Source organism: Sphaeramia orbicularis, chromosome 21, assembly GCF_902148855.1.
Source record: "Sphaeramia orbicularis chromosome 21, fSphaOr1.1, whole genome shotgun sequence".
Taxonomy (NCBI): Eukaryota; Metazoa; Chordata; class Actinopteri; order Kurtiformes; family Apogonidae; genus Sphaeramia; species Sphaeramia orbicularis.
In genome coordinates, this window is record NC_043977.1 from 46,929,377 (window position 1) to 46,952,210 (window position 22,834).

At 37.4% G+C, this 22,834-nt stretch overlaps 1 protein-coding gene across 2 annotated transcripts in view; it reads right to left on the reverse strand.

Moving 5' to 3' along the window:
* Positions 1 to 22,834, reverse strand: part of adcy5 (adenylate cyclase 5) — a 282,560-nt gene that overhangs the window by 31,195 nt on the left and 228,531 nt on the right. Inside the window, exons 10-14 of one of the 2 annotated variants that reach the window (XM_030125695.1) lie at positions 13,802 to 13,946; positions 9,210 to 9,307; positions 4,116 to 4,203; positions 1,393 to 1,509; positions 1,130 to 1,288 (exon numbers count right to left, since the gene is read on the reverse strand). In XM_030125695.1, coding sequence (XP_029981555.1) covers positions 1,130 to 1,288; positions 1,393 to 1,509; positions 4,116 to 4,203; positions 9,210 to 9,307; positions 13,802 to 13,946 — 607 coding nt within the window. Of the gene's footprint in view, positions 1 to 1,129; positions 1,289 to 1,392; positions 1,510 to 4,115; positions 4,204 to 9,209; positions 9,308 to 13,801; positions 13,962 to 22,834 lie in introns of both variants that reach the window. The other variant, XM_030125694.1, reaches the window with a different exon arrangement.

The following is a 22,834-nucleotide window of genomic DNA, read 5'->3' on the forward strand; positions in this document are numbered from 1 at the left end:
TTGGAAAGAAATCCAGGGCAGTGATATCTGAGGAATGAGGTGAACAGGGAATTGGGCCATCCCTTCCAATTCAGCGGTCTGGAAATGTTTGATTTAGAGCCCACCAACATGCAGTCCCCAGTGTGGTGGTGCACCATCTATCTGGAAAATGATGGTTATTGATGGTCATCCAGTTGTGGTGACACATATTCAGTCAAAAGGTAAACATTTGCAATAATTTATCAATGATTTGACTGGACATGATCCCACAATGTGATTAAAAACTGTGATAACTGCTGAGTACATAGAACAAATCTGATTAACATATCTCATCAATTACTTTTGTAATATATATATTTTTTTAATTGTAAAGAGACTTTATGGACACTCACTATACCAGTGGTTCCCAACCTTTTTTGGCTCATGACCCCATTTGAACATCACAAATATCTGGCAACCCCAGACATTCAAAGCGGAGACATTTTTTTGCTAAAATTAATTTGTTTTTGATCATGTAATAGTTTGCTATACTATGTTACAAATAAACATTAATTTTAGACAACATTTAGGCTATGTAATGTATATTATTATGGACGGAGGCAGAAAAGCCAGGTTGAGATTATTGCACAAAGTGAGAATTTTATTTTCCTTGGTCAGGGTATGTACAGTCAGTCCAGCTTGTATTTACAAGGCTGACAATTATTACTGAAAAAACAATAACTCAAACTATGAATTATGAAAGAGCAGCAGCATCTTAAACTGACCACAATGAACATTTGAAAGATAAACAGTACCACAGTGCTTCAGTTTCAGCTTCAGAGTTTGTCACATCTGTTATGTATTGGGATTGTCTCTCTCAACTCACCATATATCTTTTATTAGTAAGGGTTTTTTTTTGTATTTTTATCAATTACTAGAAATTTCAGGCAACACCATTTGAATTCCAGGTAACCTTAAGTTTGAAAAACACAGCTCTATATTCTTTAGTCTTGATTTGGACAAAACAGAGCTTCCTTCCTTTCAGCAGTTTTAATGAGACCACTTCTGTAAGTTACACAAAGCACCACAGGACAAATAATGTTCTCAGGTGGACAAAGTATTCCAAAAGCAGACACATACACCCACAGAACAAAGCACACCTGTACTGTACCTCAGGGAAACTGCAGATGGGTGCGTTGTCTGCACAGGGTCTCTGCTTTGAACTCAGGCTGTAGTTGAGAAGGTGGGCATGGCAGGCGTTCACGCTGTCCAGGCTAATGTTGAGCTCAGACATAATGCAGCTCCGCAGGTCATGGCTACTGCAGGTGAACTGAATAAACAAGGGGGAAGGTCAGAGGAGAATCAGGCTAAAAGGAGGAGGAACATTCAGGGTTTTTTCCATCCCTCTTTGGGTTCATGTCAAAAAGGACTTACAATATTGATAAAGGCTGAAAGAAAGACGATGATGATGGTGAAGACGCCCACCAGGGTGCTGTTCAGTCTGGACTGGACTATCCTCTTAGAAAGGGTCTGCAGTGGGATGGGGAAAAGCTGGGGGGAAGGAGAAACAGAACCAACACAGGAAAGTCAGGAGTTAAGAAAAGACGGGGAGCATGAAATTTTAAAACTGCGGGAGACTTTCGTGACCAATTTTTCATCAAATCTGTAAATCCTAAATCATAGCCTAAGTATCACAAATCTGTAAGTCTTTCTGTGATTACTCACCTGAATCTCTTGTATCACAGTGAACAATTTTGAAGTGCCATCCACCATGAACAAACCATTTGTTTACAAACTGAGCCTGGAGGTAACTTGGGCATCTTCAGAATTTTGTTGCGACATGCATAATGGGACACGGAGGTTCACGCAGCCACCTAGCAGTGGCTGCGCCACCATATGATATTATATGGATTGATATTATATGGATGAAACAAACACGACGCGGAAATGGCTGGAGCGCCGCCTCCCTCTATGCATATTCCTCCAGCCGTTTCCACGTTTCAGCTGTTTCTGTGTCGTGTTTGTTGCTTTTTCATCCTGCCGACAGGCGGCTGCGTGAACCTTCACTTCCCACAATCACAGAAAGACTTACAGATTCGTAATACTTTGACTATGACTGAGGTTTTACAGATTTGATGAAAAATTGGTCACAAAAGTCTCGTGCACCTTTAACTAATCTGGACTGAAAATACTCCAATGAACTAGTCCCATCATACACTGTAATTTACGGACTATTGAGTGCACCTGAATATAAGCCACACGCTGCCATTTCCAACGGCTCACCATTGATTCACTGATGCCAAGCTTACGTGCAGCAGGTCTATTTCCTTCTTCGACAGCCAGATCGATCGCATTTAACTTGAAAGCTGCCTCATATGCATTTCTTCATGTCTTTTCCATGATGAGGGTGTGTGCATGATGTGCAAAATGACTGATCTGAAGAATTCAGTGTGAGTGCGTTTGATTTACAGTGATTTGAACAGTTTCATTGTTCCACTGAGACCTGTTTGGTAATTGCATTGGTCTGGTGTGACGAGCCTAAATGCACTGGTGGCATGAAGCTTGTTAGCCCGTAAAACATTAATTAGCCACATCATTGTTTAAGCCACAGGGTTCAAAGCGTGTGAAAAAAGTAGCGATTTATTGTCCAGAAATGACTGTAAAATTGAAATAGACAGACTTAGTCTGCGTTCAGACTACAGGCAAATGTGGCCCAAATCCAATTTTTTTGCCCATATGTGACCTGTATCCAATCTGTTAAAGACAGTTTGAACAGGACAAATCCATCCCAGGCCACTTTCATGTGGTCCTAAATCCGATACGTTTCTGATATTTTGAAATGGGACTTCAGTCTGAATGGCCAGGTTGCATTTATTCAATTTTTACGTCATGGAAATGCGACAAATGTCACAATTCTGCATCCCAGGAGGAGGAGCAGCGGGAAAAAGATATTTATTTCCATAAACACAGTGCCTGTGTGGTCATCAGGACCTCTTTTGCGCATGGGGGTCACTTCAAGGTTGCATTCAGTTCATACTCAAAACTGATAGAAGTTGCATTTAATGTGTAATATGAACAAGCACACACAAAAATCAGATTTCACCCAAAAATCTGAATTGTGTGTTAAGGCCTGCTTTCTGAATGTAGCCATAGAAACCCTGAAATATGCACAGGAAGAACAAAACTATAGCTGTGTAAAAAAACCCTCAAGAGCATTTAAGGTCAGAAGCAGAACACATCCAAATGCATTCATGATTTTTCTTGAATTTTCTTTAATGTATTTTGCTTTGCCTTTACTCTCTGGTACGGAAAAGGTTTGAGTTTGTACATCAAATGCTGAATACTGCCCTACTACTATCATTTATGCTACAGTATGCATCACTACGATTATGCTTATGTTGCTACCCCTATTATTATTATTATTATTATTATTATTATTATTATTATTATTGTTATTGTTATTACTATTATTTCTTTTTAAAAATTCATTCATATTTAGACTTTTTATGTTTTTGGTCTTTTACTGTTTAGCTGGTTTATTCCTTTTTTGGGGGGGGGGGGGGGGGGGCACAAAGGAGAAGGAAGACCCTGTATCACTAAATTTGTACTGTATCTGGATGATTTTCTTTTGTGAAATAAAAATATATGAAAAAAAAAAAAAAAAGAAGAAGAATCAAATGCATTGTATTGAGGTTATTAAAGGTTTAACTTTAATTCATTAAAAAATGTAAGGTTGTATGTCATTTGATTTGTATTTGATGATTTATAAATGTATTTGCATTGTTATTGTTTTTACTTTAGTTTATTATTTCAGTTATATCATATTTTTAATTCTTTTTTCTCTTTTTTTTTTCTGTGTTTTGTTTATTTCCGGGGAGGTATTCACATAGGCCTTTTTTGGCTTCTGTCCTCTCCTGCATGTTACTTGTTTGAATGTTGTTTTTTTAATTTTTCTCTTGCTGTTTTATGATGTGCAAATTAATAAATAAATAAAAAAACCTAAACCCATCTTTCAGATCCTGAAGTTCAAGAAGAAGATGCAAATCAAAAGCTCTGTTGTCCTCAGTTGTCGGTGGCCCTTAAACTGTTTTATTTTATCACTCGGTTCAGTTTACTCAGTTTGTGGGCTTCATTTGTCTTCAGTTTTAACTACTCACCCCAAAACAACAGTACACAGCTGACACGAACATGACAGCCGCCAAGATAATGAGGCAGGTGACGAAGAAGCCAATCATCAGATTGGAGCTGCAAACGAGAAAGTGAGCACAATTACACACAAATGTAGATTCATTTCTACTCTCTGCTGTCAGTTTCTCCAATACTCTGTCTATGTTAAGGTAAACAAAGGGAAAATGTAGGCAGCAGCATTTACTTCTCTTTTCTTTCTTTTCAAATAATCTGCATCACATGTAAAATCAACCCTTATGAAACTTGTCCCAGGATTATACCATTAAGAATGTCAGATTTTTGCATCTTTACAACCTGTACTCACTTTCCTGGTTGAAAACATCATGTAAATCAATATGGATGATAGAAATTTCCAGAATATGTCTATCTGTTCCTTTCTCCCATGTGTAATCATCTGTGAGGTACAGTATTACAGGAGTCCTCTCCAATTTATCCTTCTTCCATTCTTGCCGAATACATTTCTTAGTCGAAAATTCACACTTGAATTCATCATAAAATCTTTGATGTGACGTCATCAATATGTCATGACAAGTAAGCTTCAAGGTGCGCCCCAGGGGAGGATTCTGGGTCCATTTCGGTTTCTTTTGTACATCAACAATCAGAGAATATTTTGCCTTTTACATGCAGATGATGCTTTTAGATCTTTATTCAACTGGTTTCAGACACAGATCTATAAAAGTTAAAAGAAAAAAAAAACATAAATATATCTCTTTTCCTAGGAAATCTGTCTTACTCTCACTCCATAGTTCTAACCAAGTAGAGCTTCAGCGAAGGAAAGAATTTTGGTATCTATCTACAGACTAACCTTACATAATAACTGCAAATTCAGATTTAATATTCTTTTATCAGACTAGTTTTAACAAGTGTTTTAGGGGGATTCCATTTAACTCAATTTACCAGTGATACATTGGTGGAATGTAACGAAGTAAAAGTACTTCGAAACTGTACTTAAGTACATGTTTTATGTATCTGTACTTTACTAAAGTACATTTATGGAGGGGTACTTTTTACTTTTACTTCTTTACATTTTAGAGCAGGTATCTGTACTTTTTGCTCCACTATTTTTCAAATTGTGTTTGCATTACACGCTACTTTTGTATTCTTCTTTTTTTGTAAATTGATTGTTTTACCATGTGGACAAAGCACTGTGCAACTATACATATAACTGATCATCTCTCCAATTAAAAAAAACTTTGAAAATCAACTCCTTTTGAAGTTGAATCATAAATACTGGTAATATTCAGATTTAGAAATGTTCGGCCTGTTGAGTTGATTACTGTGCCAGAAGATTCTGTTTATTATGGGTCCTCTTTACAGTTGGAGACCAGAGCTTGTTATGCTTCTGTTATATATTGAATTAAGCAAAAAAAAAAAACATCTGGAATCAAGCAAAAAAAATCTGTGAGCAAGTGAAATTATCTTGGTAAGATTTCTTGAAATAAGATTTTCAAGATCTAATGTCTAAAAATAAGTTCTTATATCTCACTGAAAAGTTACTCTTTAGGTGACTGTCTTATTTTAAGTGCGATGAGATATTTTGACTAGAAATGAGACAAATACTCTTGGTAAGATTTAGATTTTTGTAGTGTGGGAGTGGAAGAGAAGTCAGAAGATATGAGGATATTGTGAGACGAGAGAAAATAAACAGACCAACATTTCGGTACAAAAATGCAGAGCTCCACCGATTTCTGATCTCAACAGTTGCGATAGTCCATACATGTGTATTCTTATTCTTGCATTATTTTGTTTTGTTAGCAAGTCCGTGTGAAAAATCTAGTGTGTGTTTGGCAACAGAACGTGATCAGAGATGTAAAGCAGATATGGATGTGAACACTGGTGTTTGGACTGTCCAACTGTGTTTAGATCACAGAAATGCATTTTAAAAATCAAACCCAATCAGAGTCATTTCTCCTACGACTATGAAAGAAACTGGATGAAGCCCATTCTGTTCAGTTGTATATAACAGACTACTGCATTCACACTGATGCCATATGTTGTAAGATGAAGAACAGAGTTTGACTTCTGAGATCTTGTGTTATTGCATACATTAACAGGAGGAATAGGTATTATATTTGGTTGATGGAAGAGGATAATAGACCTCAACAAAGGGAAGCGAATGTGTGGAGTGAACATGATTAAATAACATAGAAAAAGAAACAATAAGAAATGAGGAGGGGGTTGGTGAATGAGGGGGTGTGATGCTGCTGAGGACAGAGTGGTAAAAAATGAAATAAAAGATGAGAGGGGAGTTGAAAGATAAAAAGGATGGAAGAGAAAGGTTAATAAAGAGATAGGCTGAAGAAGATCAATAGTGAGAGGTGGAGGCAGGAGGACCGTCTCACTGAAGGAGAAATTAAAAAAAAAAAGGACTGAAGGATTGCCTTGAGACTTTTAGAATCTATCTGCCACTCTGCTGCAGCGTCTATTTGAATATCAAATGAAATTGATATTGATTTGATATAATTTGTTTGTCTTTTTTTGTTATGAAAATGTACATCTATTTCACAACTGAGGCTAAAAAAGGAAATAATAAAGCTATAAGAAGGATTTTAACAGCTTCCTAGATTCAAGGATTAAACTTAACATTTGAGAAAAGCTAACCACAGTAAAATATCAAACATTAAAAAAAACTAAACAAAAAAAAAAACGTGGTGTCAGGCACAACAAACCCCACCCCTAGCATGTATTGCAGCTTATTTTGGCATTGATCCAGTTGATGTCATCATGTGTATGTGTGTGGTGATATCAGCATATCAATTGCCTCTATATATGTGGCAAGTTTGAAGTAAAATTAAACAAAATTGATGTTTTAATTAATTAATTTATTTTTAACTTCCAGGATCAAAACACTAGAATAGTAGTCTGGCCGCCTTTCTGTGTTGAACAAATTTGCTTTGCTAAGGGAAACTTCATAAAGTATATGAGGCTCCCCTTGATATTCTACTGACTTTATTTTGACTCACATTGAACCACATTTCGATGCTGGACCTGACATGAAGGAACAGAGGAAAGGAGAAGAAAGCGGGAGAAGAGAAGGAATGAGTGAAAGGGTGAGAAAAACCAAGAAGGTGGCAAAGAACCTCACAAGAGAACATCAACAATACTAACAATAACAAAGTTATTTTTTTTTAGACATTTGAAATTTCGCCCATTATAAGTAAATGGGAGGAAAAGAAATTCATAAAACATTAAAACTTTGACCTATTTTTCCCAAAATGTAACCACATCTATTCTGGGTCACTGGCAATGTATAATCCCAATTTGGTATGAATTCAACCAATGGTTTTGCTGCTAGAGTGTTAACAAAGAAATAAACAAAGAAACAAACCAAATCAAAAACAATACCCCTTGCCTCCCCTTTGGGGGGCAGGGTAACAATATCAGTAGTGAGATTATTAAGTGATTTGTCAATATTCCCTTTTTCACTGTTGTGCAGTTGCATTAGGATACACAAAGGAGCTTTTTCAGTTTTGATACCAAATGATCCCACCATTTCCTTTACACAGACGTTGTTCCCGAATAAAGGCGAAATATTCGCAATACAGAAGTGCTGTATAAAAGGGACTATAATGACTTTATGTAATGCCACAACATTTATTTCCATTATTTCTTTGGACATGTAACATTGCTGAACCTTGACCTGACCAACTGAAGCAACCCTTGATCATAACACTGCCCCCACAGGCTGGTACTGTAGGTGCTAGGCATGATGGGTAATCACTCCATCTGCCTATCATCTCACCCTGATCAGAATCAGAATCAGCTTTATTTGCCAAGTATGTGAACACATACAAGGAATTTGGCTTCAGTTTTTCTTTGATCATGTCATACAATTTCAGCATAAATACAAACACACTTAAATACGAAGATAATTTTGTGTCTTTATTATGCAAGCAAGGGGGAAAAGGCAGACTAAAAATATAGCTTTGAAACAAAAAAAATCAAGATTTGAAAATAAAAATGAAGGTTTCAAAATTTTTAAGCTTAACAAAATTGATTGTGTTCTCATTTTCTTTCATTTCAAATCTGAAACTTCTGCTTGCAGGCCAAAATATTTTGTCATTTTAAAAGTGTTGTTTGCAAGTCCAAAGATAGTGCACCTCTAAGGCTTTTGCAAATCAAAGTTTTGCTTGCTATTTCAAGTGGTACTTACTTCTATAGGTACTACAGGCACCAGCCACACTGTCAATCTGACGCAAGCTATCAATAGAAATCCACCCCTTCTGCTCGTGTAGATCCCACTCATCACGTTCAGTTGAACTTGCAAGCAAAATGCTTTGATTTGCAAAAGATTTAGAGGTGCAAACCCTTTGGACTTGCAAACAAAACTTAAAATGACAAAATATTTTGACCTGCAAGCAGAAGTTTCAGATTTAAAATGAAAGAAAATGAGAACACAATTGATTTTGTTAAGCCTAAAAATTTTGAAACCTTCATTTTTGTTTTGAAATCTTGATTTTTTGTTTGTCTTTTTTCCCTTTGCTTGCATAATAAAGACACAAAATTATCTTCATATTAAACATAGACCTAATATAAACAAACATTTGACTAGATGTGTCCATCACATAGAACTGGATCAGTCTGGACTCATCAGACCACATGACCTATTTCCAATGAAACAGTCTAATATTTACGCTCTCTATCAAACTGATGGATGTTCAAGAAATGAGACGCTCCTCACTACACCAGTTAAAGGGTTAAAAACCTTGTTGCTGCTAAAACATATTAATCACTGCAGTAATTATCCAATGGAAAGATGTGAATTATTTGCCGAGTTAAATTCAAGTGGGGACTTGTGCTGTGTATATTCCACCACTTACTTTGTTGTTTGTTTTCTGACGTCTGAGACTATACCAATTTCCTGAATGTTGTTTATGGGGATAATTTGAGCATCTTTCTCCATTATCCCAGCTGTTGGTGAAGAGTAGAAGTGACAGAAGTGTCTGTGCTGAGTCTAACTGCTGTTATCTCGTCATAAACATTTTAGTTATTAATGGACATATCACTGAGGAATACTTTTTCAAACCAATATTCCTCTGCAGTGTTTCATAGTGGTGACTCACGGAGGCATGATGACAATCTGGATGACGCAGATGAAAAGAAAGACAAGGGAGGCACAGGCCACGTATGCTCCGAACCTGGAGTCCACCTGCTTGGAGTACTGCAGAGGAAAGAGGACAGGAAGCACACAGTCAGTGGTAAAAAACACGTTTTCCTCACTTTCTATCCCTTAGAGAGCAAAGTAACACATCTTTCTTTTCTTTCTTGTAATGAATCACTTATAACCTAACCCACATACATATATTCTCTAGAGATATAAAGATCCACATTCTCACCTTGTATAAATAACCACAGTGTAGTGTGTACATACAGTATATATGTATATGCTCATGAGTCAACATAAGAAACTGTTCTGATATCTTCAGTATTTATATGTAGTTTATGCATATCATTAGCCTCACAGAATAACTGCCTAAGTCATACACTATATGGACAAAGGTATCGCGACACATTAAATTTAGGTGGTAGAAGAGTGAAAAGACTTTCTTCAGATTTCCTAGAAGTCTGACTTGTTTCTAGGAAATTAAAACATTCACATTTCATATCCTGACACGGTAAAGCCCCAGAGAGACCAAATGAGATAAGGGCTTTAATAATGCATGGTGAAGTACTCTGAGACACAGTACTTAAAAACAGTACTTTAATGAAACAAAATGATGAACACTATGTCTTTTAAGCATGTCCTTATCAAGGCCTAGTTTTGCAGATACTTTAAATAGTTATCATCACGTCAGTGCATTGGAAGCAGTGGCTGAAAGTGTCCATGAAACAACAAGTGTTTGAATCTCAAGGAATTTACATAGGCAGATGGCCACATAAACGTATGAGAAAGCATTTAGTTAGAAATAAAATTACTATATGGTCCAAGTGAAGGATGAGCGATATATTTTGTTTTAACTAGGGCTGGGCAAGTTAACGCATTATTACTGCGTTAACGCATTCATTAAATAATGCCGACAATTTTTGTAATCTCCTGTTAATGCCGTTCTGCCTTTCAAGCAAGTCTTAGTTCATTTATACATACGGACTCTTATTTTGAAACTCATGCTTTTATTTTGGCGCTCCACATGCACTGTAGAACCAAGCGCCGGTGCTCTGTGTGAACTGTGCACATAGCTGAGAGGACAAAAGCGGGCAAACTTTCCGAGTAATGCTGAATCACACTTTGTTTAACTCCTGCAGAAGCAACGCCTGTATGTATCAATCATTCTGTTGTTTGCTTAATAATTTCACATGCAAACGTGCCGTTAGAAAACATGTTTATGATGTTATTTTGGATGTGTTTATTACAGTGTGTTATTAATATGTTTGAGCTAATTCGTTAATGCTAGCAGTCGGAGATGGGTTGCTAATTCTTTATGCAGGCTCATGCTAAGTTTATGTAAATTCATTGGTTGTGTTTAGGTATAATATGCCAGCCTTTGAACTAACTTTACTTATTTACGATGTGATTGTTGTATTAGCAGTTAATTTAAGTTTATAGTAATTACATCTATGCATTCTCCGTGAATATGCATATCATTAATAGACATAACTAATTGATTTATTTTGTCTTTATTTTATAGTTTCACTCTGTTAATCTGCATGATGTCAAGTATGTACATTAAAGCTGAAAACTTCAAAGAGGACATATCTTGCATCGTCAATTCAGAGTTTAGCTTGCTGTCTAGCTCAGACTAAGTACAGACGGCTTAGCGAGGACAGTACACTCATATTCTTCTGCCCCTGCTTGTGTGCGTGTAGCGATTAGCTCGGCAGATAGACAACAGGTTTCCCAAGAAAAGCCGGACGTCCAAAATTTCTCTCCAAATCTTTTACTTGAGACTCACTGTAAAACTGCAACATACATACAAAATATGTCTGAGTTCTGTTCACTGCCTTAGAACATTTACATGACATTAAACATTTAAATGAATGGGAAAAAGATTACTAGCTCAAAGCTAACTTGAATGGGAAAATCCATAGACACGCTAACGATTAGCATTTACAGATTAATTTAAGATTTATAATGTCTTTTTTATCCAGCACCAAAGGTTCACATCAGAGATATTTTATTCTATTCATTTTTACAACAACTGAACATAAAATACTCACAGGCAAACGTTTATGGGGCCATGCAAACAGAGTGACAGAAACATGTCTGTTAGTTCCTTCTTATGTCCGAACTGGCTACGGGAACACCGCAAAGACAAAACATACGTTAGCGCAACTTATTCCGACCACTAGAGGGCCCCCTTTGCTTGCGTTTAACAACTGAACATCATATTATTGGGCTTATTAGTATTAATACTTATTAGTGGGCTTAAGACTCCTGTCAATCACTCACAAGCAGAAATAAACTGGTGGGGACATAAACATGGAGAAAAGTAGTGGTCTTTTCCATGGACATTTTTATTTTAAATGTCTTCAGATGGTGGGGTTGAGAAGGACAAAGTTGTTTGGAAGAACTGCAATGTGGAATTATTTTTTATCACCAGAGTACTTCCAGTCTGAAATATTACTTAAAGGCAATACACGCTGTTGGTGCCGGCAACCCCCCCCAATATAATTATGCAATTAATCGCAATTAATCACAGAAATTCATGCAATTAATTGCGATTAAAATTTTTAATCACTGCCCAGCACCAAAAAAATATATATAATGAAACCTAAAAAGGACTAAAATATGTAAATACACTATTAACTTTAAGAATAATATTTCTTCTTGCTTGTATAACTGATATTTTAAGTCTGTGAATCTGTAGGAACTAATTATTCAACAGTAAACGAATATAGAAAGGTTATGTACAATCCAGTTATTGGAAAAATATGCTCTGTTTTTAGTTGTGTACAGTATATGACTTCAGTTGTAATATGTATGTTAAATAAAAGTTCATTAGCATATTTGTATGTTTTAGTTCCAGCAAAGTCTTTTATTCTGATACTGAACAAAGGTACAAAATGCTGTCCCTGTGTCATGACATTTGTGTTCATAAAAATGTATAATTTAAACATCTTTATCCAATATTGATCAGAATTGTAGTTTTACATCATAGCTAAAGCCCTATATTTCATTTAGGATCAATTTCTTATGAGAACAGCCTGTTTTGTTCATTTGCGTAAAGTAGAAAACAAAAGGTGTTCATTTTGAGTCCCCGTGTCACGCAAGAGTAATTTAAGTATTTTTACCCCCAGAATTTATTTCTGTAAATTGTAACGTGTCATGTGAAAGTACTTACTGAGACCTATTCATACATGTATTAAACATGAAAATAAGTTATTTAGTTTTCTTTTTTTAATTGAGTGATGAAAGACAGAACATGACAAGTGAAGGATAACATACTAGCATTACATACAAACAATAAAGACAAGACGAGACAGAGACAAGCAGGGACTTTTAACATTTTAACAGTTTGAAGGTGTTGAAGGCATACGTGTGCGTTTGTGCATGTATATATATATATACACACACACACACACACACACACACACACACACACATATATATATATATATATATATATATATATATATATATATATATACACACACACACAAATGTATGTGTGTGCATGTACCGTATTTTCCAGACTATAAGCTGCTACTTTTTCCTCACGCTTTGAACCCTGTGGCTTATACAACGATGCGGCTCAAGTATAGATTTTTATGGGCTAATGGCCTCCAGGGGGTGCTCTAGCAGGAAGCACAAAAGCGAGACAGACAAGTGGAAGAGGTGATGCAAAGAGGAGAAGTTTTAAGCTTAACCCCCAATATAACTATGCGATTAATCACGATTAATCACAGAAATCCACACGATAAATTGCGATTAAAAATTTTAATCGCTGCCCAACACTAGTTTTAACCCATAAAGACCCAAACGGCAACCGGTTTCAAATTTAGTAGTGGCACACCACATATGAAAGTGGCCTGGGTTGGATTTGAAAAAAAAATCGGATTTGTGCTGTTCAAACTGTCTTTAACAGATTGGATACAGGTCACATCTGAGCAAAAACATTGGATTTTGGCCACATTTGCCTGCAGTCTGAATGTAACGTAAGTGTTTGACTTGAACTTACCCCTTAAGACTTACAAACACTTGTGTGTGTTGGTGTTTGGACATAAGAAACTCAGACATCTGCTGAGATCTGGGATCGGAAATCAAACTAATGATGTGTTGGAGAATGAGTTCTGTGGACTCCACCCACAGTAGACTGGAGACCCACTAAAAAGTCCCTCTGATGTGCTTTAGGTTTTTACTTTATAGCAATTTTTGACCAAGTCAGGAAGAAAAGTGAGAGCATCTCCGGACTTCTTTCCCTTTTCCCCAAACATCCCAAACTCAACCTTTCTTCTGCATCTGTCCTTTACTGTCTGAAGCAGTTTACTTCCTCTTTCTTTTCCTTCTTTGCTCTATTTGAAGCCCCAGTTCCTCTTTTTCTCTGTTATACTTTGCTTTGACTGACTTCCTCCGGGGACATAAAAGAGAGAGCAGGAAAGAGCTTTTTGCACAGAGAAGATTGCTTGTCATGGCCAATTATTTACTGCTATACTGTCAGTGGGTGTCATTATGAGTGTGTGTGTGTGTGTGTGTGTGTGTGTGTGTGTGTATCCTTGCCTTTTTCTCCAGGTCAGGCTCTCTGAAGGTGAGTAGGAACTTTTTGACGTGTTCGGAGCGCAGGCGGTCGATGCTGCGCGCGTCGATAGCCCGGCCCAGGAACTCGTCCACCTCGTCCTCTGGGTTTAGGTTTTCCTGCGTGTTCCTGAAAATGAAATGCCTAGATAGCACAAGACGAGACTTGGTGACATTTACATCTTGAGATGACTTAAAGGGTTCTTCAGCTTCTACTGCGGTGAAACCTTTCATATGCAGCAGCTTTTAAGACAAAAACAAACTCTGAATACCTCCAACAGAGGTGCTGATTTCCTTTAATGAGGCTCAAGCTGTCAATGGCTGACAGCAAGGGTATATCCCCAAATCCCCTCAATCCTCTGCTATATAATAAAGCAAAGAAATAACACAATATACAAAAGATACTAATTTAATTTTGGATGATTGATATGAACCGAATTTGAGCTTGATTGGCCTACTATATCTATTAATAATGTCCAAAAAACAGATTGTTCAACAGAAGCGCCCCCATTTGGACAAGTGATAATATTCATGGAACACCCAAAATCAATAAGGTTCTTTCCCTAGAGGTCACCTATGTTGGTACTAAAGAGGGATAGTTATCACGTTCACAGGAAGGATATCCAACCTGAAGAATGTCAGAAAATTATTTGCTGAATAATGTCAGAAAAGATATTTATTGGATGATCAATATGAACAAAGTTTGAGCTTGATTGGCCTACTATTTCCTTAATAATGTCAGAAAAAAGATACTTTTCAACAGAAGCTCCACCAACCATTTGGTAAAAACACATCATCTGGTATCTAAATATGACATTATGTAAACTCAAGGTAATAGCATGAAGAAAGATAACTGTTAGACAGTCGATATGAACTCAATTTGAGCTCTATCGACCTGATAGTGGCAGAATAATGGTCAGACAACCCCCACAAAACTCCACTTAGTGAATGACAATGACACCATGTGAACTCTGGATGGTAGCCAGAAAATGGACATTTTTAAGATGATCAATATGAACCACATTTTATCTCAATTGGCCTAGTATTGCTTGATTCATGTCCAAAAAAACTGATTTTTTAATAATATCAACCATGTGGATGACTTATAATACTCACTGAGAAAGTGAAATTGATAGGTTTCTTGCACTAGGGGTCTCCTATGTTGGTTATCAAGGGAGAAGAAATCCAACCAAATGTATCCTAGTTATCACGTTCACACCAAGGATACTCCACTAGTGGCAGAATAATGGTCAGAGAATCAATTTTTCCCCACAAAACTACATCTAGTGAATGAAAGTGACACCATATGAACTCTGGATGGTAGCCAAAAAAATTGACATTTTTAAGATGATCAATATGAACCAAATTTGATCTCAATCGGCCTAGTATTGCTAGATTTATGTCCAAACAACTAATTTTCATCTAAAGCACTCCCATGTGGATGACTTATAATGCTCAAGACTAATTTCATGAAATTGCGTTGTATGTCACACTAGTTCTTATGGCATTTGGCGTGCTATACGTACGCCTTTTCGACCTTTTGCATGTTATTCAACGCCATTTGATTGCGTGTCAATTTACACCATGATCTCTGGTTCACATAACCCTAACCCCTAACCCTCAGCGCGTGGTATTTGACACGATGTGAACATACACACGGAAAGCTTATCATGCATACAGATAACATGACAATCATAAGTGGTGAGTATATTTACGTGAGTCATGATATCACGTTGAATACTCATAGAGAAGCTGAAATTGATAGGGTTCTTCCACTAGGGGTCCTCTATGTTGGTTATCAAGGGAGAAGAAATCCAATCAAATCTGTCCTAGTTATCACATTCACACTAGGGATACACCGATACCACTTTTTTCCAGACTGAGTACAAGTACTTACATTTGAGTACTTGCCGATACTGAGTACCGATATGAGTACTTAATAATACCATTACAGTTCTTAGTTCTTTTTGAAAATGTGCTTTATTGTCGTTGTCATTAGTCTTACTGTAACAAAGTGCTGCTACTGACATTTAATGCGATGGAATAAGTGTTTCTCAATCAATCCACTAGGGGGCGCCGCTCTTAATTAACCATACTGGACAAATACCACGAAGAAGAGTAAAATTTTTTGAGAAGAAGAAGAAAGTCAGTAATAAGAAACATGGTGACAACAGAGGAGGAAACACTAATGTGGATACTAATGTTGATATTGATGAGGGTAGTTGTCATAAATATGTCAGTAGTTTTTCACTGACTCACAGTCGCTCTTTGAAAAGATCCTCTACATCCACAGTTCCATGTGGTACTCTCCGCCTAGGTACGCACAGAGCCTTATACAGAAGATAATATGATGATCTTTATATGGCTCTGGGTACGCATCCACTAGCTCCCAAAAAACTGGCAGAATTATGTACAGAATTTACACAGGGGACAGACAATATGCTCCATCCATATCCGTCTGTGTCTTTAATGTAACTTTCAGTCACCATTACTTTTGTCACTGTCGTTTATTTTTAAAAATCTCCACACTGTTGACATTACTCGTCTGCCATGTACCTGCTGCCCTATGAGGTGAACGTCATGCTGCCATAAAGTGGTATCAGCGTATTTGGATCAGAGCACTTTTATGAGTATTACTATACACACTCAGTATCGGACCAATACCTGATACTGGTATCGGTATCTGTGCATTCCTAATTCACACAAAGGATATCCAGTGGTGGCGGTTGAGGTAAAACCATTATATCTCTGAAACTTCATTTCAGGATATAATAAGTCCAGAATGAGTAGATATCATCTAACATTGTTAACTGGTGATGTGAAACCTTACTGTGACACAGGCTGATATTTAGATAATCACATCCCCAGTGAAATGAAGTAGTTGACCCTGTAGACCTTGTCCACTGACACCAACAAGCAGACTTGTATTGGACTAATCACTAAATCTGCAAAGTGTCACTTACATTGATTGAAATTCTCCAGCCTTGTTGATGAGCACTAATCAGCTGATGGAGATGTCATGCTACTCTCGTCGCTGTGATTACACTTGTGAAAAAAAAAACAACTTTTGATTGAAGACGTATGTCTCAAACCCACTGAGATGAGGGAAACGGTAAGTGGATGCAGAGGCATGCGGAAGAAAATACTTATTGCATGATGAAAATTAATGGGTTTTGGAATGGTAATTTCTGCAGCCTTCCCCTTTATTGTATCCCTTAAACTGTTCTTTTCAACATTTCTAAACAGTACATAAAAGTTTAATGCCACCAATATGCGCATTACAATACTATTTGAAGATATAAAGGAATAAAAAAAAATCATTGGTTTTTCACAACCACTAAAACAAATCTCTGACTGAACATAAAATGTCTTCAAGGCAGAAATTACTGCCACTTCATCTCAAATAGTCTCATCCATTTATTACTTATACAAACTGTGATAGCGTATTATGTCCATTGCAGGTTTAAACAAAGGTATTGATCTGGATCACTTTACAAATTCCTCTACACCTCCTGCTGATGTGCAACTCATTTTCATTTTCCCTTTAATCTGAGGGTGCAGAATGTGTGTTGTGCCCCCCCCCCCCAAAAAAAACAAAACTGGACCCAGATCGGCCCAATCTCCAGACTAAATCCGATCCGATCTAAAAGATGCCAGATCAGATTTTTAGATTGGATCGGGACATCTGTGAAAACAACTGGAAAAAAATATTTCAGCAGAGATGATAAATAGACCATTAGATCTGGGAGAAGTCATTCTTTTTCTTAATTGTATATTTATTTGGCTTAAGTGTTGCACTTTAGCCTTATAATGTCTACATGAGTATGGGCTGATGTATGCGTTTCCAGCTGGAAATGTTGATCCTTTGTAGAGACAGATGACGACAAACAGAATCATTGTCAAAGTCAAGAGGAATTTTTTCCGAACTTGGCCTCATGCGTGATACAGATGTCCTTCAGTCCAGCCTTTACACTGAACAGTTAGCTCAACCAGACACAACCTAACAGGGTTAGGTCATGCTTGACATTACAGGTGGGATAGTGGTCAGCAATAAATCACTGACTCCTCAGAAATGGATCAACATGTGACAGCTGACAAGCACCAGGCCTCGGAGTGCAGCATTCTGCTCATTTGTACGGACTCATTTCTTGCTCAGCTGTGGTACCATGTCTGCTGATGCTTGCTAGGAGTTCATGACATAAAAGTAGAAACATGTATATTTCTTCTCAACTCCACAAACTGTCAGCCTGCATAAGAAGCAGGATCTGCGCTGTAGCCCTGAGCAAACGGTGTCAGTCTGAACACTCAGGCTCAGCGTGATGTCAGGAGGAGCTCCCCAACACAAAGCAGGATGGGAGGAGAGGATGGCTGCGACTTCTGCACAAATGGCTTTGGCCCTTTGATTGCCATCAGCCTTCGGATTAAATGTCCTGTACTCTTATTTGTATTCGGGGAGAGGCAGTTGTCACTGCTCTGCTTTATGGACATAAGACAATGGTAAACCAACCATGTGATGTGATCCAAACTAAATACACACAAATACAAATCCAACTCTGTTTGAAAGATACACATGTTGAAAAACCATCTGATAAAAGCTTCGATGGCATTTTCTTGGTTTTGACACAGGTTTCCATGGCAATGTGGGCCAATTTAAAGTTGTCTTGAAATAATTTTGGTCCAATATTTGCTGTTGCATCTGCTAGAATTCCACAAAAATATGTAATGCATGCTTCAAATTACAGTGTGATATAGGTGGATCAAATAGGTTCCAATTAGAATGTGTCTGTATTTACAAAGATTTCCTTTTCTTTTTTTGTCAGACAGATGAAAAAAAAGTAGATTTTTCACTTTGACATGTTTCGGCTACAACCTGTAGCCTTCCTCAGAAGGGTCACATGTTATTGCGACGTGTCATTGCCTGCTATTTAATCCAGGTTTGCCAGGCAACAGGAAATGATCCCTCCTTCCTGCTGCCTGGCATCCCACAGAGGACACCATCCCAGGTGTAGGATCCCTCATCCCTGTTCATGGTCCTTAGGGCCTGTTTCCTGATTTCTATGGCCTCCCTAATCCAACTTGTTGGTTTCTGAGTGGATGACCGTGGCTTCTTCCCAGTCCATAATATTATTCTCCCTCTTGCAGTGATCCGTTACAGCCAATTTCATGTTCTGTTGTTCTGCCTTTTCTTTGGTTTTGCATGTGTGTCTTGCTGATGTATCTTTCTCACATTCTTTGCTGTGTTCATTTTTTCTTGTGCCAAACACTCTTCCTGTTTCCCCAACATAGGTATTATCAGAGTACAATTTGTTGGGGGGGATGGGGGGAATTAACCCACCCTCTGGTTTTTACATCCCTACTTCTGCTCAATGAATTTCATCCTCGTGGGGTGGGACAACCAACGGATTGAAATAACAGGCAGGTTGTGACAGTTTTCTTACGCCTAAATACTATGACACTAATGTTCACCTGAACCGAACTGTCAGCAGTCTCAGAATTGTCAAACGCCTCCATACACTGCGGGGGTAAACGAGACAAATTCATGGGGACCAGCATTTGTGTGTCCAGTGGATACATGTTAGAAGTTGTGAAAATTTCATGTAAGATCCGCTATACAATAGAGGAATAGAACCTGGGAGTTGGATGTTGAAAGTATGTAAAGTTTCACTTTTGTTTCACGCCAGCGTTGGTTACGTTAGTTATGGACCGCACCCCCACGTATATAACTGCCCCTCCTAGACAAAAAACAAAACAAAACTGCACCCTGGGTATTATTACATGACAGGCAGGGTGTTTTGTAGATGACATTGTGTTTGTTTTCTGTGGTTATTTTGTCTTTTGATTGGACCAGTAGTTGTCTCAGTGTGACATATGGTTTTACTGGGGTGTGTGTCTATATTTGTAGAGGTTGGAGGTGTAGTCGAAGGAAACAAGAGTTTAGCGAATGTAGAAAGTAGTAACAGCTGAGCATTTCAGAGGCAATTACAATACGGAAAGGGGTGTCAAACTCATTTTAGATCAATATAAAATCCGATTTGAAAAATTTATATAATTTATTGCATAAATAAAACAAAGATGCTTAACAAATCTTTTCAAAGACTTTAAAAGTGAATACTGGTTCCAAATATTAGGTATATAAAATCAACATTGCAATAAATTAAAATTATACTCAAATATTTGACTTAAAAGCATATCTTTAGATAGGCGTTTTCTCCAGTTTTCTCACCCCATTGGTCCTCTCGGTTTCCACATCCGGTTCAGGTCGGGGTCAATGTCACCCTTACCTGCAATGCTAATGCAGTCTGTGGTTTAGAATCCGCAGATTCTGCCAATTTTCCGTTGTGAAAAAGAACAAAAAATGACAAATATATAGTAAGAAATATGACACCCCCCCACCTCATTTTCATACTTTCATTCATGTTTTTGTGCTCCAGTTTCAAACCGCCACATCTCTGGTTGTATTTGCTCTATCAACATCAAATAAAAAGTGGGAGTGTTTCAAGTCCACGCTTTCAATTCTCCCCAGGGGTCTATGTGACTGAATTCCGATGCTACAACGTGTTGAAAATGTCATGTGATTCAGTCACAGGGCCGTGACCGTGGACCCCTACGGGTTAACTGTTAATATCTTCAGTGAAGTTTGTGCATGTCACATATTCATCCTACAGGCCGGATTGGACCCTTAGGTGGGCCGGTTTTGGCCTGTGGGCTGTATGTTTGACATCTGTGTTCTGTAAGTCGGCCTCCGGTACTGAAAGAATAACCCACCTGTACTCTCCAGTGTTGTAGTGGTCCCTGGAGAAGTGGGTATACTCTCAATTTTTGCCATTTTTTTTAAGTAGTCCAGAAAAATGCCATTTTGGAAACAGTGACATATACGACTACTCTTTTTAATTTACCCAAAAATCCATCAGTAGTTTACCAGGGAGTATCTCACACTACTTTTTTTTTTTTTTTTTTCCTACTTGTCTTGTCCAGCGTTCTAACAGCAGAATGGTAGTCTGGTTCCTTTTGGTGCTGAACAAATTTGCTTTGCCAAGGGTAACTTCATAAAGTATATGAAGCACCCTTTGATATTCTACTGTGTGTATTATGAGTTTTGTTGAACCACATTTCGATGCCGGACCTGACATGGGGCGTGGGGGGGGTAGAAGAAGGGGAGAGAACAAGAGAGAAGAAGGTGGCGAAGACCCTCACAAGAAAGTATCAACAATACAAACAGCAACAACCATGGAGACAATTATAATGGTGACAATAACTACAACCAGAACTGAGTAAACTGGGCAGAAGAGAGAGAAAAAAACAAAACAAAACAAACAAAACTACAAAAAAAACACAACAATGAGATACATAAGACCTATGAAATGAAGAATATAAGAAAGCATGAACAAAATGTCGTATACCACATTCGCACAAATAATACCTATAACAAATAATACCAGAAACAAATCCTCATGAATGTAAATGTATTCAACATGAGGCAAACATAGGATAACATTAGCCTTTCATAACGTTAGCCTACTTGCATAGTTGAACTATTGGCAACAAAATCTCTTCTTCTCTAATTGTGCAGTCATATGGTCAGTAGTTTTAAACAGTAACTCATTCTGAAACCACCTTAAAACTTACCTCAGAATTATGTATTCCATGAAAATAGCTTCTCTCAATATGCGTCAGTCATTTGAAAGACATTTATTCTCCCTCTCGTTTGCATTTCCAATAATTACGCATCTTTCAACAAGACATGCAGTGACCTGTCAATCAGCTGGGGTCGCACTAACACCTGAGGTGTCCAGTCAGGTTCCAGAGGTGGCCAGCGCTAAGTAGAGCCCTGGCTCTGGTGCTAGGTAAGCAATATTTTCCTTGGCATGACCCGCCCCAGTCTGCCTCCTATTGGCTCATAAGTCCTCATGCCTAAAGTTAACCAATGTAATTAGTGAAGGTAGCAAGTACTAGCCAATTAGAGGCAGAGGAGGGCGGGTCATGGCTTTACCATCCAAGGGGAAAACATGGCCAATTTGGCTCAGGTACTGCTGAATAGTGCACATTAGGGGGATTTAGAAGAGGGTATACGCAATACTGACTGAAAAATAAGTAGGTATACTCTGTATACCGCCATATACCCTGGACTACACCACTGGTAGCCTACTCTCCACCACTTTCCTTCCAGGGCACTTTTTATTTATTATAGTTTTTAGAAGAGCTATGGAAGTAAATCTGTCACATCAGATTTTGAATTATAAAAACCGTTGAATTTCTAGCACTGAATTTTTTTTTTTGCACTGAAATTAAGTATCTGAATTTTTTTTGCACTGAAATTAAGTATCTGAATTTTTTGTCTCTGAATTCAACTATGTTCAGAAATGTAGAATTAAAAAAATTCAGATGCAAAAAATTCAGATGCAAAAATTCAGATCACACATCCAGGACTATGACGACATATTAGGGCCACATAAGAAAATAAATATGCTTGTCACTACGAGAATAAAGTCGTTATTTAACAAGAATAAAGTTGTTATTTCATGAGAATAAAGTCGTAGTTTTAAAAAACTCATTATTTAACGAGAATAAAGTCATTAAACGAGAATAAAGTCGTTAATTAACGAGAAAAAATCGTAGTTTAAAAAACTCATTATTTAACGAGAATAAAGTCGTTAATTAACAAGAATAAAGTCGGTATTTAATGAGAATAAAGTCGTAGTTCTAAAAAATTCATTATTTAATGAGAATAAAGTCATTAATTAACAAGAATAAAGTCGTTGATTAACGAGAATCAAGTCATTATTTAATGAGAATAAAGTCGTAATTTTAAGAGATTAAATTCGTAATATTTTGAAAATTCGACAGAGTTTCCGGTTTTACAGCGAAGGCAACAAGCGGAGCAGCAACTTTCCCTTCTGTTGGACTCAAAAACTCAGAGTAGCGTCCCCACAGTTTCTTCAGAAACAACAGACCCTGTCTGTATAGCTCTATGGTGTTTCCACTGATAACCTGACATCTGACCACTTCATGAGTTTCTCC